This window comes from Magnolia sinica, chromosome 2, assembly GCF_029962835.1.
Source record: "Magnolia sinica isolate HGM2019 chromosome 2, MsV1, whole genome shotgun sequence".
Classification (NCBI taxonomy): domain Eukaryota; kingdom Viridiplantae; phylum Streptophyta; class Magnoliopsida; order Magnoliales; family Magnoliaceae; genus Magnolia; species Magnolia sinica.
Genome location: NC_080574.1, coordinates 108,643,946 through 108,662,310, shown reverse-complemented (window position 1 = coordinate 108,662,310; position 18,365 = coordinate 108,643,946). Strand labels below are relative to the sequence as shown.

At 40.0% G+C, this 18,365-nt stretch overlaps 2 protein-coding genes across 2 annotated transcripts in view; one reads left to right on the top strand and one right to left on the bottom strand.

Annotated features, from left to right (window-relative positions):
• The window catches only part of LOC131237365 (uncharacterized), an 80,007-nt gene extending 77,701 nt beyond the window's left edge, over positions 1 to 2,306 (bottom strand). Inside the window, exon 1 of the mRNA XM_058235084.1 lies at positions 976 to 2,306. Coding sequence (XP_058091067.1) covers positions 976 to 1,996 — 1,021 coding nt within the window. The 5' untranslated portion in view covers positions 1,997 to 2,306. The remainder of the gene's footprint in view (positions 1 to 975) is intronic.
• Positions 1 to 17,559, top strand: part of LOC131237364 (uncharacterized) — a 130,410-nt gene extending 112,851 nt beyond the window's left edge. Inside the window, exons 15-16 of the mRNA XM_058235083.1 lie at positions 15,981 to 16,014; positions 16,870 to 17,559. Coding sequence (XP_058091066.1) covers positions 15,981 to 16,014; positions 16,870 to 17,225 — 390 coding nt within the window. The 3' untranslated portion in view covers positions 17,226 to 17,559. The remainder of the gene's footprint in view (positions 1 to 15,980; positions 16,015 to 16,869) is intronic.
• The last annotated feature ends 806 nt before the right edge of the window (positions 17,560 to 18,365 follow it).

Sequence of the window (18,365 nt, the reverse complement as noted above, 5' to 3'; positions counted from 1 at the left end):
TATTTATCTAATCATTAATCAATAATCGTGATATACATTGATCTAGCATCCATTGTGGCACATCACCACCAAGTCTACCACCACCACCACCACCACCATCATCATCATCATTCGAATCATCTCCTTCTTCCACATACACTTCTTCTTCTTCCGTTTCTTCGTCATCTGTACGTACTAATACTTCATCAACATCCAATGGTGGATGATCTTCAATTTGATCATCATTATCACCTTCTCCTTCTTCAATTTCCTCAATCTCATCAACGGGTTGACGGCTACTACTCGCCCCTCGGCTTCCCCCCGTCCTTCGCCTTCGAGTGGTATTACTAGCTTCACCAGGTGTTGATCCATATGCGGCATCTTCAACTTGTGCCAATGTCAGATCCTCTCCAGCAAATACTGAGTCCTCCGTCTCTACGAGCCACTCGTTATCTGCATCCAACCCATCTAAGCAGATAGAGTCAAAGAAGCCGGGCTTTTCTTTCCTACTTTAGAATCGTTCTCGGAATTTTTGATTGTATTGAACGAAAACCAAGTCGTTGAGCTTTTTTTGCTCAAGGCGATTCCTTTTCTTGGTATGAATCTGCAAGAAAGAAAGCACATTTGGCATTAGCTATTTAGGTAATTAATTTAGCTTAGGCCACTAAAAAATTAAAGTTTACTAAAAAATAAAATAATTACTAAACAGTCTAAACTTCTACTTACTGACTCGAACGTCCTCCAATTGTGCTCACAACCACTGGCAGAACACATGAGTCCAAAAATCTTTATAGTCAGCTTCTTTAGAGCTGGATCCTTCCTGTTCGGGTCCACTCCATAGGCAGCCCACCAGTTAGCTGAGAAAAACAGTTTAAGTATAGGTTAGAATCGTTAGATTTCTTAGAGACACTTTGTAGAAAAACTTTTTGTAAGAGTTCAGTACACAGTTAACATGCCTACACTAACATAGTAACATTCATTCATAGAAGTACTTACTGGGTAATTTCATTGTCTGATGTCTTATTACGATATCCCTTGAGAATATCCCTTCACTTTTTGTGTAGAAGTCCAGCAAAGTTGAGATCTTGTCCTGTTCTCCTTTATCTGGAATCATTCTTTCCAAGAGATCAATAAATCCAACCATATGCATAGTTAGTGCTTCTGCTGGATCAGCAGAAGCGAATAAACAGGTTGGGTTAAGGATGTAAGCAGCCGAATACAATGGGGATGACATTTGGCTGCCCCATCTTCTATCTATAATATTTAAAATTGGCCTGTAATCACGGTCTCTATAGTTAAAATGGTCCATGATCTTATTTTTCGCCCTCTCCATCGCATCATATATGTAGCCCATTGCGGGCTTCTCATCCTCGTCCACCAATCGCAACACAGAGACTAAGGGCTCGGATGATTTTATCGCCTTTACCACCTGAGTCCAAAAACTTTGAGAAAGAATTGTTTGTTGAACCCGTTTCCCGTCAGCTTTCTTTGACCAAGGCCCACTTGTAAAATCAGCCGACACTACAAAGCTTCTACGTTTTGATTTTTTTGCATGTAGCCTTTGTAGTGTTAAAAAGGCTGTAGCGAAACGGGTGATTGTTGGACGTAGCAAGTTACCCCTAATGTGTTTTCTCATTCGCCTGAGAAGAAGGGCGTGTTTGTACATAAAGACCGTGATTCTTCTAGCCCTTGCAATCACGTTTATAAATAATCTACCTATATCTTCTAACATAAGATCAATACAATGGGCCGCACAGGGAGTCCAAAATAAACGTCGCCTCTTCTCCATAAGAAGACGACCGACCATTACATACGAGGTTGCGTTATCTGTAATTACTCGTACAACGTAGTCCTCACCTATTTCTTCAACTACACTATCTAGTAAGTTAAACAAATATTCTCCTTTGTGTGAATGACCCAACGCATCCACTGACTTCAAGAACATTTTCCCAGCTAGACAGTTTACCAAAAAGTTAATGAGAGACCGACCGGATCTATCGGTCCATCCATCGGCCATTAGTGAACAACCATATATTTTTCCATGATTCCCTATATTCAGCTATGAAGGATTATGTATATTCAACTTTAGTTTTTAGGCATGTCTCCCTCATTTCATGATATGGAGGAGGTTTAAGCCCAGGTCTAAATTGACTTATAGCCTCAATCATTACCTTGAAGCTTTTCGATTTAACGGCGTTGAAAGCAACGCCGGTTTGGTAAAACCACTTAGCAATATATTGAATTGTGGTTTTTCTATCTTTTTGTTTATACCGGTTTTCTAAAGTTGTTTGAGCCGGCCCTTTCCCTCTACCCTTTGGTTGACCACATCCTCGGGGTGTAGTCTATACCATCTATCTATGGGCCCATGCCCTTGGGCTCTTTTCGATGGTTGTACTTGTGGTCTAGACCGGCCTGTTGAAGTAGGGGGAGTGGGACTAGCTTCATTTACGTTAACTACATTTATATCTTCATATGCATCTTGTTCCATATATTCCTCCTGACGTAGGACACTATCGCATTTCTTTCTTGATTGTTTTTCCATATACTCCACGATCTCCCTTCGGATTTCTGGAGTAATTGTCACATGCTTTTGCATTTGACCCCGGTAAATGTGCAAGGTGTTGCTTGTGCCTTGCAATGCCACCGGAACTCACAAACCCACATAACTCACATACTGTGTGAGTCTTTTCGGTAGCACTACAGTAGTGCCCATACTTCCAACCCAGGTCATTCGACTTGGGATTCAAAGAGGAAGATTGGGAAGAAGACATTATGATGGTGGATAGTGGTAGTGTGTGTGTATTATTAGCACTAAAAAGTAACTAGCTAGCTACTAACTAGAAACTAGAAAGTAAATTACAAATAAAAAAAAAAGTAAAGTAAGAGACTAAGAAGTATAAGAAGAAGAACTAAGAAGTAAGAAGAAGTAGATTTAAGAGACTAAGAGAGTAAGTAAGAGTAAAGACTAAAGAGCCTAAAGAGATGGGACTTGGAGAGAGAGAGAGAGAGAGAGAGAGAGAGAGAGAGAGAGAGAGAGAGAGAGAGAGAGAGTTACACTTGTAGAAACTGGAAAGGGAGAAGAAGAGGGAGAGAGAGTTGAGTTACACTTACACACTTACACTTGTAGAAAGGGAGAATAAGAGGGAAAAGAAAATGAGAAAAAGAGAGAGAGTCGAGTTACACACTTATACTTGGAGAGAGAGAGAGAGAGAGAGAGAGAGAGAGAGAGAGAGATTTACACACAAATAAAAGTAAAATTACAAATGTAACAACTAATAAATCTAAAAGAGGTTCCCAACTTCAAATCTTGTTGTAACTTGTAGTCTTGTACTTGTAATCTTGAAATCCTGTTGTAACTTGTACTTGTAAGTTGTAACTTGTAAGATGTAACTTTAGTCTTGTAATGTAAGTTGTAACTTGTCACTGGTAAGTTGTAAGTTGTAACTTCAAACTTGTAAGTTGTAGCTAACAATTAATAAAGTAAGTAACAACTAACAAATCAATTAACAAACAAAATATTTTAAAAAAAAAGATAGAAAGAAGTTGTTAGAAACTTAGAATTAGAAACTTATAACTTAGAAGTTAGAACTTAGAAAACTTAGTGGATGGAGATTGGAGAGGACTAGAGGAGTGAGGAGTCTCTTGACTCTTGTCTTGACTCTTGATCTTGAATCTTGAATCTTGAATATGGATGGTATGAATGATGTATCATGTATCGTGTATCTTGGATTCTTGAATCTTGATTCTTGTTGTACCCTCTTGATTCTTGAAAGTTGAAAGAAAAGAAAAGAAATATGGAAATGGAATATGGATGGAGAGGAGTGGATGGAATGTAGAATGTAGATTGTAAAATGTAAAGTGCTTAGTAAGAGAGGATGTAGTAAGAGAAATAGAGAATAGAGAGAGAGTTTGAGCTTTTTTTGTAAGTAGGAATGCTTAGAATGCATATATATAGAGTAAAAATCTGGATTTTTTTATTTTTTTTTATTTTTAAAGGGTCAAAAAACGGTCAGAAATCTGACCGTTGGCCAGTATGCGATCGCATATGTGCAGGGATTGCATATGCCACTGCCCCATATGCGATCGCATATTCGCATATGCGACCGCACATGACAACAATGCTTGGGAGTAGTGTTCGAAATATCGGTATCACGTTACGTATAGCATCCTTGGGATCCAGATACATATTAGTTATCTCACGGGACATATCATTTATATTAGGTAATTTATTGCACTTTTTGGGAAACATGGGAAAACATTAAGAAAATAGTTGAAATTTTCAGTGAAACTTCATGGATTGTTAAAAAAGACCTTAATTAAATCATAACATCTCAAAAAAGAAGTGCACATAATAGGTTTCCTTTGTATAAGGTCCTAACTATGCACTGTCTGACTATATTCAATTTGAATGCATAACATTTAAGAGTGTATGTGATGATCATTTCATCAAAGCCTCCTAAATACTTCAAAATTAGTCTCAATTGACAGTTGGCTGAAGGAAAATTTTAAAAAAATATATATTTTAATAATTTTTTATTGATTTTTAATTAAAAATGATTTTTATTTTTTGAAAATTGAGAAGGACTTAACAAATCAGTAGATCAGCCCTCATACATACTTGATTTCATGTTTGGAGTGCAACAGTACAAGCAATTTGGGAGAAATTGGGGAAATTTTGATTTTTTCCCAAATTTCCCAAATCAGACCACCCACACTCCAAATACTCTTAAAGACTTCGAAATTTGTCTCAATTGATAGCTAGTTGAAGGACATGTTCGAAAAAAAACATGAAGAACATGAAGAACTAATGGATATTGGAATCAAAGCTCTAACTTGATAATTTTTCATGCAAAACATGAAGGAAAAATGGTTTTATAACTATTTAACATTGATTTAACATAATTTCAACAAAAAAAGGGATTGAAATTGAAAATGCTCACCAAATCGAACGTGTGGGATATATTGGCACTACCCGTGCGTTTCGTATCGTACAGGTGGGATACAAGATATATTAACCAATATCGTCGATATTTTAGACATTACTTGGGAGTAATAAGAAAGCCAGGGCATAAGCCATTAGAGATGGTACATTGAGGAGATAGCAAAATGCTGCCAAATCAACCTTTGCATGAAATTAGAAGTTCTTTTCCTAATGGCTACTGAAAGAATCATAACATATGGTTGCAAGCATGAATATGGTCAGTAAATTCAAGAAGAATCAACAACTAAAGTCTGAACATACGTATGAAGAGACACTTGCGGTATGTGTAATCTTGAAGTAGATACTTGGCAAAGGGCAACAAGTTCAAATCCTTCGGAGGGGTTCGATGGCAAACTATAAGGGGGCTTCTTCACTAGACATGCATACAATGAATGGGGGACCGAATTTAACCCGTGCATTTGCAACCACGACAGGAGCACAAGATGAAGAGCTATCCCAAACTCCAAGAACAACTTTCAATCGAGACGACATGAATAGGAGGATTGCATAGCTAGAAGAGATGATTGCTGCCTTGAAAACCCAAATCCCATAATAGGCCATGGAAAAGGAGAAATATGAGGCTAGAACATTCAAGATAAAAAGGCATGATGAGTCCAAAGAAGAAGAGACTCCAATGTCGTGGGTGGAAATCGAGCAAATGTTGCAATAAGAGAAGACGAGTGAACCAGAAAAGGTGATCGTTCCTCCTTACCCGAAATGAATAGGTTAAGTTGCATACCCTTTGAAATTCAAAATCCCAATCTTCCAACTTATGATGGGAAGTCTTCTCCAAAACAACACCTATGCCCCTTTCAAAATTGTCTCTTTATAAGTACACTGAAAGATATGACATTTGATTGGTATTCGATGCTTCCGGAAGTGTCCATCAACTCTTGGTGATCATACAAATAAAGTTTCTTAACCACTTCTTCGACAAAGATGAAAACATGTTATTGTTTAATTGGTAGGAGCGAGACACGCAAGGTATTCGAAAATGATTGTGTAACGGTAACAGTGGTTAGCGTTATGTTAAAGGGCCATAATGACCGTTACGAAATATTTGGGGCCTGTATTCCAATCTGCCCGGTGCTTCTTTCTGTGGAAGTTGAGAATTGGGGGCCTAAACCCTTCGGATTCGAACAATCCTAGCTTCTGGTGGACGACTTTTATCAATTGATCAAGTATTGGTGGATCTCTTTCGAGGTAGAGGGTTTCGAGGGGTTCAAGTTATGTTTTAAGTTGAAGATGTTAAAAGACAAGCTGAAGGCATGGAGTAAACAAGTCCTAGGCAATAGAGAAGCTCAAACAACATAGATTCTCTTAAATTCTCAGGCCTTCGATGCTAATGCTGAGGATGGATCTCTTCTGTAGAATCGACTGCGTGGGTAAAGTTAATCCAAGATTACGCCTCTCGGGTTAAAGAGGATGAAATTAAGTGGAAGCAGTGATCTGGAAGCATGTAGATCAAGGAGACGAGAATACGAAGTTTTTTCATAGAGGAGGTCATGTCGAAGATAAGGATCTATTGGTAGAGGAGGTCATTGGCTTCTATAAGGACTTAATTTCTCATGAGGGTTGGATGAGACCAAGGTTGGACAATCTGCCCCTTAAGTGATTCTCGAATCAGGAAGCGATGTCCCTTGAGGCTCTGTTCACTGAATAAGAAGTTAGGGAGGCCGTGCTCACTTTGGGAGGAGACAAAGCCCCAAATCTAGACAAATTTCCAATGTTCTTCTTCCAAACCTTTTGGGAGGTGGTGAAGGATGACGTTATGCGATTTATGTTTGAGTTTTATGCCAGGGGGAGATTGTCGAGTGGGCTAGGTGCTTCCTTCATTGCCCTTATTCCGAAGATTTCAAGTGTGTAATCATTACGAGATTACAGGCTGATTTGTCTTGTGGGAGGGTCATACAAAATCCTATCCAAGGTCCTCACCTCGCGCGTTCATAAAGTGATCGGTACAGTTATTTCAGATAACTAGGGAGCCTTTGTTTTGGGTAGGCAGATTTTGGACAATGCACTTATAGCTCATGAATGCCTTAATTCAAGATACAAGAGGGGATTAAAAGGAGTGGTCTGCAAGTTGGACATTGAAAAAGCCTACGATCATGTTGACTAGAATTTCCTCTATTATATGATGCAGTGTGTCAGATGTGGTTTTAAATGGCGCCTCTGGATTAGAGAATGTTCGATCAGCTCTATTCTCGATCCTCCTCAAGGGGTCGCCCAAAGGCTATTTCAGAAGTTCTAGAGGCCTCCGCTAGGGAGACCCGTTAACCCCTTTTCTATTTTTGCTTGTAGTTGAACTTTGGGTGGTATGCTGGCAAATGGGAAAGAAGAGGGTTTCTTTAGCGGATTTAGGGTGGATGATGGGGACATCATGCGCACACGCGCACGCATGCCGCCCCATGCGCACGTACGGAAGGAGAGGGAGGGCCCCACCGTCGATCTGACTTGATGACGACATTCAGGGAGAGCCTCCTAGTTAGAAGACGGAGTTTTGATTAAAAGAGTGGGCCCGATAGTCAAGAAAAGCCCATCATGGGATCTCATGATCGTGGCCCACTAGTCGGTTAAGTTCATATTTTAGGTTTTGCTTATTTATATTATTTAGAACATCATGAACGCTTTAAATTTCTTTGATTGATTTTTATTGTAGTTTACTTCATCGCCAAGTAATAGACTGCGCATATGACGCGAGTTTTGGGGTATAGGGTTTTCCCTATAAATATGCACCCCTTATAGTTCTTTTGATTCATTGAAGTTGAATAAAAATTTCTACGTGTTTTTTTGCTCTCTAAGTTTCTGAGTTGTGGAAAAATTCAAGTGGGTACGAAGCCCTCCCTTTTCGAAGGGCTAAATTCAAGTGAGTGCGAAACCCTCCCTTTTCGAAGGGCTAACTACTATGGTGCGAAGTTACGTTTATCCTAATCCGCCCCTCCATCTTATTTCATCCATTCCACGACCATCTTCGCTTCAAATCCGCTTGTTTTGCAGCTGTTTGCCTCTTTACAATCAGTTTCCAGATTTTGGCCTACAGGAGGGCTGAAACTTCGATGGAGCACTGCGCCTCAACTGTACGTCGGATTGCCATAAAACTTGGAGGGTTTGGAGACCTCCCCTGGCCGACCAAGGCCAAGGAGTCCGTTTGGGGAAAAGGGCCCCGCTCGCACGTGCGGCCTGGCTGTGCGCACGTGCACTAGACCCTGCTGCTGTCCGCACGCGTGGACGTTTGTTGATTCAGGTTTTCCTTCTTATTTTCTCTCTTTTTATACTAGTTTTCATAAACCCTAGCCCTAGATTGCATTATCCTTAATTTATTTGCCCCTTTTCTCACCCTAGGGTTCCTTCAATTGAAATTAGGGAATCCCTTGGATTAGGGACCGATTACTATGCATGTATGGCTGATTTCTATTTCCTTTTGAGCATCGTTTGGTCCATAATTTTATTGGTCCAGTCCTATCTTGTGTAGGCCTGGACCCATGCCGATTCCCCTTTACTTGAATGTTTGAGCTTTTTGTGTGGGATGTGGAATTATTATGTGATTTTTCTGAATTAGTATGATCTAAGCCTAACATCTTGCATATCATATTTAAATTTCATGTCCTGCGTCAGTGGAGGGGACCGATTCTCCCTCCATCTTGCATTTGCAGTTCGTGGATGATATGCTCCTATTTTGTGATGCTTCTTTAGACATGGTGGATGGGGTAAGAACAATCGTTCGATGTTTTGAAGCGGTGTTGGGTCTCAAGGTGAATATCACTAAAAGCAAGATGTATGGGGGTTGGATGGAAGCGGAGATAGTAGATTAGTTAGCTGGAATCTTCGGGTGTGCTATCGGTTCTCTTCCAGCTACGTTTGTTGGGCTCCCCCCTTGTGTTGGCTAGCCCGCTAAGCATTTGTGGGACAAGGTGGTAGAGATGTTTGAAACGATGCTTGCGAATTGGAAAAATATGCATCTATCGCTTGGTGGACACATTATTTACGTCTCTTTTCAAGTATTCGGCTTTGGTTCTTCATTGCCTTGAATAGCTGAGACTGGATTTCTTGTGGCAAGGGGCAGAGGTTAAGAAGAAATTTCACTTGGTTAAGTGTGACGAAGTGTGTTTACCCAATGAGGAGTTTGGAATAGGTATTAATGATGTGAAAGCCATGAATTTAGCACTTCTTGGCAAATGGTGGTGGCGCTTTGACGAGGAAGGGGATGCACATTGGAAGATCGTGATTAGAAGCAAGTACGGTTGTTTGGAGGGGGAGTGGTGGACGAGGGCTTCTTCGATGTATAGAGCTTCTGCCCTTTGGAAAGGGGTATTATTGGTTAAGAGACTTTTATTGAGGGAGTGGCTTTTAACTTGGGGAACGACATTAGAATCAGATTTTGGGAAGTCATTTGGGCTGGGGATTCTCCTTTGAAGCTCGATTTTCCCTGGACTATTGATTGGCCCTAAATTCGGCCATTTTCGTGGCGGAATGCTTCACCACGTTTTTGGATTCCCCCATGCAGGCATTTTCTTCGGGACGACGATGTCTTTGAGTTAACGGGCCTTCTAGATTGGATCCACCTCTTCATTCCCTCCCTTGATGAAGCTCAGAAGTTCAAGGATGTTCACAATCAAATCCTTCTATGACAACATTCGCAACTGAGAATCCTCTTTTAGTGTGGGTCCTTCTGGTGCTGTTTGGCACTATAAAGTGCCTCCCAAATATGCGACTTTCGGTTGGCTAGTTGGGCGGAATAAAGTCCTTACGATCGACAATCTCCAAAACAGAAGCTTGGTTCTTCCCAGCGTGTGCATGTTATGTATAGATGACAAGGACACAGTGGAGCATTTGTTCCTTCACTGTTCGTTCACGAGGTTGATTTGGACTGAGCTTCTCTTCTGCTTAGGTATTTATTGGCCCTTCCTGGGTACTGTTGATTCCCTATAATCGGCTTGACATGGGGAGCGGTTCGACAAGGCCAAGCCGATAGAGGGGTGGTTCGGCAAGGCCAAGACCATAATTTGGAGGATGGGTTTGATAGTGGTTTGGTGGGCTTTATGGGAAGAATGGAATGTGAGATTTTTTGATAACTCTTCCAGAGTGGCGGCAGGCGTTTTCGTTAGGGCTAAATCTCTTATCTTCGAATGGGTCTCCTCCTCCAATCTGGTGGGGGATTGTTGTATTGATTTTCTTGCTTAACCTTGGGTCGCTACCTTGGTGTCCTTTTGTCTTGTCATTTGTGTAGTTTTCTTTTCGTTTTTTAAATAAAGTGCAGTAAAAAAAAAAAGAAAAAAGAAAAAAAAAAGACCTTTACAAAGAAAAAAGGCCGCTAATAGCCCCATAACGGCTTTTTAACAATTTGTTATGAGGCCGAAACATGTTTTTTTTTCCTTAACAACCGTTATGGCCGTATCGTAATGGTAACGTCAGTGGTCGTTATAGCCATCATTATTGTTATGGAATACCTTGGAATCATGGGGCAAATGAACCGATCGGAGATTTCATAAAGCATTGGAGTACTCTGGCTATTTGATGCCCAAAAAATCTATTGCAAGAATATCTAGTTGGCATGTGCAGGATGAAGTGTAGGATGAACATGTCCTCTAAGCTTTAGGTTGAAGATGGTAAGCATGAAAATAAAAAACTATTAGTTAACTTATGGAAACAGCATGCAAAGCCGAAGTCGTCATTCAAGTCTCTGCTAGAAAGAAAGAAGAATAATAAAGGAAGCGAGACTTCAATGAAGAAAGCAACTCTTGCTATTCAAATTTGAAGCGAGGATCATAAAACTTCCAATTCTCAGGACAGGTTGGCTAAGAAATCAAACCACACACAAAAAAAACTTTTGACTAAGGAGTATGATTTCGACATTGAACAAATTGAAGAAAAAATCAAATTACTCCTGAATCCCTAATCATAAAAAAAATGACTTTTTTGGTTTGCAAGAGACCCTACGAAGAAGCGAGACTAACCACCAAGAATACTGCCATACCATTGCATTGTTGGGCATGTGAGTAAAGATTGTTGTCTTCAAAGACATTACAGGAGATGGTTAAAACTGATGTCCTTGTCTTGGATAAAGAAGAAAAGAATATGTGAATGAATGTTATGTGCATTCAGTCCAGAAGCTTTGAACCGATGTATATCAACTCTAGGCAATTGGAAGAAGAGATGTAAATACCAGCCAAGGGCTGGTTACCCACAAGCTCAAATAGTAGACACTTATGTCGGTACATCTGGACCTTCTTGAAGATTATTTGTGCTCACACTAAGTCACACACTGTCTAAAACATAAAGAAACAAAAGAAGAACAAACCACTAAAATCGCGAGAAGTTAAGAAGCTGAAAGGTAAGAAGAATGGGGAGAAGAGTCAGTTTAGAAATCATCTTGAATAAAGACAACATATACCTTGCATAGTAAAAAATTATACAAGGAGAGGTGCTTAGAAGTTTGGCAAAACTCGATGCAGTGATTGTCGATACTCATGAGGATAACCTCCTACAAGGAGGAGAAAGGAAAATATGGGCAAGCAATCATATTGTTGTTGCACTGGATCATGACTTTGATAATGAACCCGTCGGGGACATTCCCGAAATACAAACAAACATATAGGGGGCATGTCTTTAAATATGACTGAACTCATTGGAGGCATCCATGTGAGTACCAATGTACCTATAATAGGCATTGCCCAAAATCGTGATGATGATCCTACAGGGGAAATGCCTATATATGTGTAAAAAAAATTAAGGAAAACATGAATGTCCCATCTTCAACTCCTCAGATGGCCAAATTCGTCAAAGAAATAAGCAAGAAGATTCTAGAGCTAATGGAAATTGTAACTCGAATTGGAGAAGCGAATCTATCAAAACTTTGCAGTTAAAGAAAATTATATAGCCGACTATTCTGAGTAGAAAAGAACAAAAGAATCAGATATTGAATCTGCCACACCCACAACTCGATTTGGAAACTCTTCTGATGTCGAAAAAAAAGAAGAAAAAAAAGTCATCTTACCATGCCACATGGTCATTAAATCCGACCAATCAACAAAAAGGCCAAGCACTTTTTACATCAAATTCAAAATACGAATTCAGCCCAGAAAGTGTAACCCCATTTCGCGAAATTAATGAATGAGAGGCCAGTACCAACAAAATAGTTATAGGAGACAAACAGCGGGCAAATATTCATAATTACCTCATTGCAAGATGTGCAATAACAACAAAAAAAAGCTTGCCAACCTTCCAATTGGTTGAAAAGAACTACATCCTTAGGGGAATTTAAGATAGCTCACACATTCGAAATGAAGGAAGAGGCTTGTATTGGGCAATCTTGTTCCCAGTGCTTGGAGAAGGCAGTTATGATCCCCCAATTCCGAAGCCAACAAGAAATGGAGCATCTCCCTCATAAGGCACCAAATCTAAATGTAAAATGTTCCTTGAAAGAATGTCAGGCAAAGAAAAACACCTTCAATGAAGAACAAATTGAAAGTATCTTCCACCAACTATTGGCCGGATATAAAATTCAATTCCCTCACTGTAAACGACCAGCAAACGAAGGAAGATTCGGCAATATGAAGTATTGCCTTTTCCAACAAATTCTTTGCCATACATCAAGGGCTATTTTATATTTAAAGACAACATTGAAGAATTGATTCAAGTTGAGGTTATTGCCTTCAGTAAGGAAGAAGGCACAAGCGCCTTGAACAGTAAGTCAGAACTTTCCAAGAAAGAACCTCAAACCATCTAGGTTAAAAAAAAAATTGTCATTCTCAAGGAACAGATGGGAGAAGGAATAACAAACAAGCAGCCTGTAAAACGCTTGAAGGATGACCTAGCCAAAAGATATCCTTTTGATGTCGAGGAAACAGAAAATGTCCTCTACCAGTTACTTGCAAAGGACATGATGGGACTTCTGCCTTGTAAATGACTAGCAGAAGAAGGAAAATGGGGCTACCCAACATATTGCCTATTCCATCACATCTTTGGTCATGACCATAAAGGAGGATAACAAAGAAAACATGCTAGACACTGTGGTCCAATGATCTTAAACCAATTCAAGTTCAGTCAAAGCAGATGGAGTGATTAGATATGAGTTCCTACCTTAATTTAAATGATGAGGTTGTTGGAACCCTCTCCCCACAAATAAATCCTTGAGCAAGAACTAAAAATCCTCTCCTAGTTTTGAAGTTAAGGTACTAAATTGACTGATGCTAAGAAAAACATGTCCTAGTTTTCAAGATCAAGGTTTTAAATTTATGTGACGTTAAGAAAGAAATCTCCCACTTTTCAAGTTAAGGCACTAAATTGATGTATTGCTAAGGAAAACTGATGGGGACATCACGCGCACACGCATGCCATCCTATGCACGCACGCAAGGAGGAGGGCCCCACAATCGATCTGGATTGATGACGACGTCTAGGGAGAGTCTCCTAGTTAGAGGACTGCGTTTTGGTTTGTTGGAATGGACCTGATAGTCATGTGAATCCCACCATGAGTTCTCATGATCGTGACACACTATTCTAATTAATCTAGTACTTTGGGTTTTGCTTATTATTGTTAGTAGGAGTATCATGGACGATTTAGATTTGCTTTAATTAGTTGTTATTTTATATTACTTCGGCGCCAAGTAATAGGCTACGCACATGGTGCGAGCTTTGGGCTATAGGGTTTTATTATAAATAGGCACCCTTTGTAGTCTTTTTTCTCAATGAAGATTAATAAAATTGCTACGTTTTTTTGCTTCTCTAAATTTCTGAGTTGTGGAGATTCAATTGAGTGTGAAACTCTCCCTTTCTCGAAGGACTGACTACCGTGGTGCGAAGCCACACCTATCCCGATTCACCCCCACTTTCTTGCATCCATATTTCTCCTCCTACAATCATTCACGCTTCAAATCCATCTTTTATTGCAGTCTTTTTTCTCTCTACAGCAGATTTTCAGAATCTGGCCCAGCAGGAGGGCTGAAACTTCGGCGGAGCACCACGTACAAACCGTGCATCGGATCGAGATGAGATTTGGGGGTTTTTGGAGTCCATCCCTAGGCGACCAGGGCCAAGGTAGCCTTTTTTCTGAATAATGGGCCCCACACACGTGTGACTGGGATCACACGCACGTGCATTTGGGCCATTGCTGCTATCCATACGTGCAATACTTCTCTGGTTTGTCTCTCTCCTCTCTTTCACTCCTCTTTCACCCAAAATCCCTAAACCTAATCCTAAATTACTCAAATCCCTAATTTTATGCCCTTTCTTCAACCTTAGGGTTCCCCGAATTGAAATTTCTGAATCCCTTGGATTGGGGGAATTATTTCTGTGCATGTGTAGATGAATTTACCCTCCTTTGATTCTTGTTTGGTTTATAATTTTGACTGATCCGGCCGTAGCACGTGTAGGCTTGGATCTGCATGAGATTCCCCTTGATCGAGTGTTTGAACTTTTGTGTGGGATGTGGAATTTTGTGTAATTGTTTCTGAATTAGTGTGATCTAAAGCCTGAAAATCTTGCACATCATAATTGAATTTCATGTCCTGCATAAAAAACGTCTCCCACTTTTCAAGAGCAAGGCGCTAAATTGATGTGGCGCTAAGAAAAACATATCCTAGATGTGGCACTAAGAAAACCATCTTCTCGTTTTCAAGATCAAGGCGCTAAACTGATCTGGCGCTAAGAAAAATCTCCTAGTTTAAAGTACTAACTGCAACTGGTGGCTCTAGAGGAAGATGTTATGGTTTCTCAATTGTATAATTGGTCTGGGAATCAAGTGATTTGGTCTGTCCTTCCCCAAGTACCAAGGAGCAGCTATGTATATTTAAATAAGTCTTCGATGGGAGGGATAGGTGGAACTGCCAGCTTGAAAGAACAGATTGCTTTTTCAGTTTTTCTGCAAATCCTTGGTTTTGGGTATGGCCAACAGGAGAATTGGTCCCGATGACGAGGATTTGGTCATATACAAGCCGTGCAATGATAATCATCTTCTGCTGGTTGGTGGGGAGGGATAAGGTGCTCATTGTTTACCATGTGAGAAGCAGACAAAGGATGATTTCTAGTATGTGCATTTTGTCTTCAAAATGTTGGATCGGGTGGATCACCTATTCACTGCAATCTTTTAAGAGAGGTTGGTGGAGGTTCTTTGTTCTCTTTAGGACAGAAATTGGGAGTACATATGTACTGTAGGGCCCACCATTTTCACGGTTTTAATAGTGCATATGTACAAGACATGATGGTCAGTGTGCATGGTGTATGAACTGTTATACTTAGCCATCATATCATACCATCGCTGTCATCATAGCCCAGTCCCAGCCGGTTGAGGTCGGGTTATTTATTTTTCTCATGATTTGTTGGCAAATGTTCGATGACTGACATCAGCTCTCCTTTCTATAGCTGGTGTGTTGCTTGGAGGTAGAGTTTATGCAATAACTTCCTTAATAGTGGTGAACTATGACCATGCGCCTCTCTCTCCCTCCCTCCCTCCAGATGTGAGATGGCATGGTACATGCATTGCGGTAGGGTTTATTTATTTTTCTCATAATTTGTTGGCAAATGTTCGATGACTGACATCAGCCCTCCTTTCTATAGCTGGTGTGTTGCTTGGAGGTAGAGTTTATGCAATAACTACCTTAATAGTGGTGAACTATGACCATGCGTCTCTCTCTCCCTCCCTCCCTCCCTCCCTCCAAATGTGAGATGGCAAGGTACATGCATTGCGGTGACATTGCAGATGGAAAATGACCAGATGTGAGATGGCATGGTACATGCATTGCGGTGACATTGCAGACGAAAAATGACCGTGTGCTAGTATTTTGGCAAACAGCTCATGCATGTCTTGTTGGTCATCCTGTCATGAATACGTTGCTAATTGATCTGTTAGAATCCTTCACTCCAAATTCTCATTTTGCATTGTATTTATTAGCTACTATTCTCTGCAGATTTTTTTTTTTCCTTCATACATTCAAATGTGATTTAATGGACATTTTATAATGGTGATTGCTCATTTATGTCAATAAAGTGGTAAAATAGCTTTTGATGTGCTCTTCATTTTACAGCTTGAAATTTTAGATGGTGAAGCTCCTGCTGAAGGTATGTTGACGTTTTACAAAAGCAATTTATGTTTGTTTATGATGTAATTCCTCCATTTGCATGGTCAATTTTATGATCACGTGATCTCTTGTTATTGAAGATGATTGGGTGAACCGATTTGGGGAAATTTTATAAGACAGCTAGAAGACCAGCTATGCACTATGGGAAAGAATGTTGGGGCAGTTAAGGAAGAACATGCTCATTGGATGAGTGTCGCTGAAATGAGGATGAGTGGCAAGATGAGGAAGGTTAGAATTAGAGATGAATGCATTTGAGGGAACTTAGGAGTAGCACCAATTGTGATTATTTAATTTTAATTTTATTATTTTATTTTTTGAAAGGTGTAGCACCAATAGGTAATAAGAAAAGGGGGAAGTAGACTTAGATGGTTTGGTTGTGTGCAATGGAGACGAAAAAAATTGAGCTGTTTAGGACTGAGTAGGTGCAAGTTGAAGGCTCTAAATGGGCAAAGGGAAGGCGAAAAGGATGTGGATGGAGGTAGTAGGAAAAGACTTGATTACCCATGGTCTAACTAAAGGTGGAATGGTGGAACAAGATTCATGTAGCCGACCCCAAGTAATTGGGATATGGCTTAGATGATGATGATTGGGTGAAACTCCCACACAATGTACATATAACCGTGAAAATAAACTAAGAAAAAAAAAACCCTGTGAAAGTCAAACAGTCAAATAGTCAATCTTGTATGCACTCGGAACATTTTCAATTTTATTTGACTCAAGTGATATCATTTGCCTGTATTTCTCTCATAAGGTTTATGTATTTATTTATTTATTTATCTTGGAACTCAATTTAGTCATCCCTAGAAATGAGGTTTCTTTGATACTCTTGCTGCAGTATCGGAAGAAAATGAAAGCCAAAAACCTGCTGCAAAGAAAACTACGAAAAAAGGAGCTGCTAGTGCTTCTGCAAATTCTAAGAAAAGGAAGTCCAAGGATTCATCATCAGACTCAGAAGAGGAAAGTGATGATGACAGTGAAGAGGAAGCAAATGGGCTGGTTGAAGTCAAGAAAGGGCGGCATGGTGGAAAAGCTTCTAGTCGGGGCCGTGGTAGGGGTGCCAAAAAGCTTGTGGCTGAGGAGAAGAAAGCTCCTGCACGTGGTCGTGGACGTCCTAGAGCTCAGGAGAAGAAAAGTTCTCAGCCTGCTCGAGGGCGAGGAGTAGCTGGCAAGAAGGGAAAATCCAGTAAGTGATGGTTTTCCCAATCGACACTGAATTTTGTTAACTATTCCAACCATGGGTCTTCATTTTTAAATCCATCTAATTCATGATGGTTAGTTGCTGAGAACTATGCTCATCTGCAATAACTTCCGGCCCACATTCAAAGTTAGTGAGAGGAATGAAGGAAAAGCTCATAGGAGTTGAATTTTAGTGTGTCCTCTTTAGTGTTTCTTTTTGGAATGAAGGAAAGTTCACAGGAGATGTTTTTCTCATTAGATGTTGGGAGAGCTTTGCTCCATTTTGTAATGTTGTTTGAATAGCACTGGTTAGCTATTTTAGTGATGCAAGAAGCTCTTGTTAGACGAAGTGAAGTTCTCCACCAAACCACACCCCCCCCCCCCTTTTAATTTTTATAACATGGATTACATTGTTTTAGGCCAAGACTGAGAAGTACATATCGGACTAAGAAACCATCTCCCCTCATGCAGGAGTTGTGCACTGACCAGTTTACCTCATGAGCTGGATACCCTGTTATGCTCGCATCACTCATCAAATAATGTTGTTGGTAATATTTACAGGGAAAATGATAGTTAGGCCACCAAATTGCCTGCTTCAATTTCTGTGTATTTCATTGAGAGGGCATTTCAGAGAAATGAAACTTTCCAATGAAAACTTCTCAACACATACGATCAGACCCGAAAAAGTGATGGAATCTGTTGAGTCTATGATCTCTTGAGAGGGATTCTCAATTCCTTTCTGCTCTCGAGATGTTTGGGGCATCTGGATGAAGAGTGGTAATTCGATGTAGAAAATTTCATTCAGTTAAATTAAAAGGAATCATTGGTGGATGCAATGCTCACCTGGGCCACATTATTTCAGTAGAGTTTGAGTTTTGCAAGTTTCTGTGGTTTGCTCTTCTGTGGGGAAGGTGTTTTGCAGGTTCAAACCGCTGTGCTGACATGGTAAAATGAGAGAATTGATCCTACTCAAGTTTTTGTGGCTTTTGAATTTTGCAAGGTCAGGTAAAATGGGTCATTTATAGATATAAATAATCCTTTCTTGACTCACATTAATTTTGCAGGGTTTCCTTGCGTTGTGCTTAGGTTCTATGATTTGTCTGTGTTTAGTCTTCAAGATCTAAACGCACATCTAGAGATTTATTTTTAGAACAT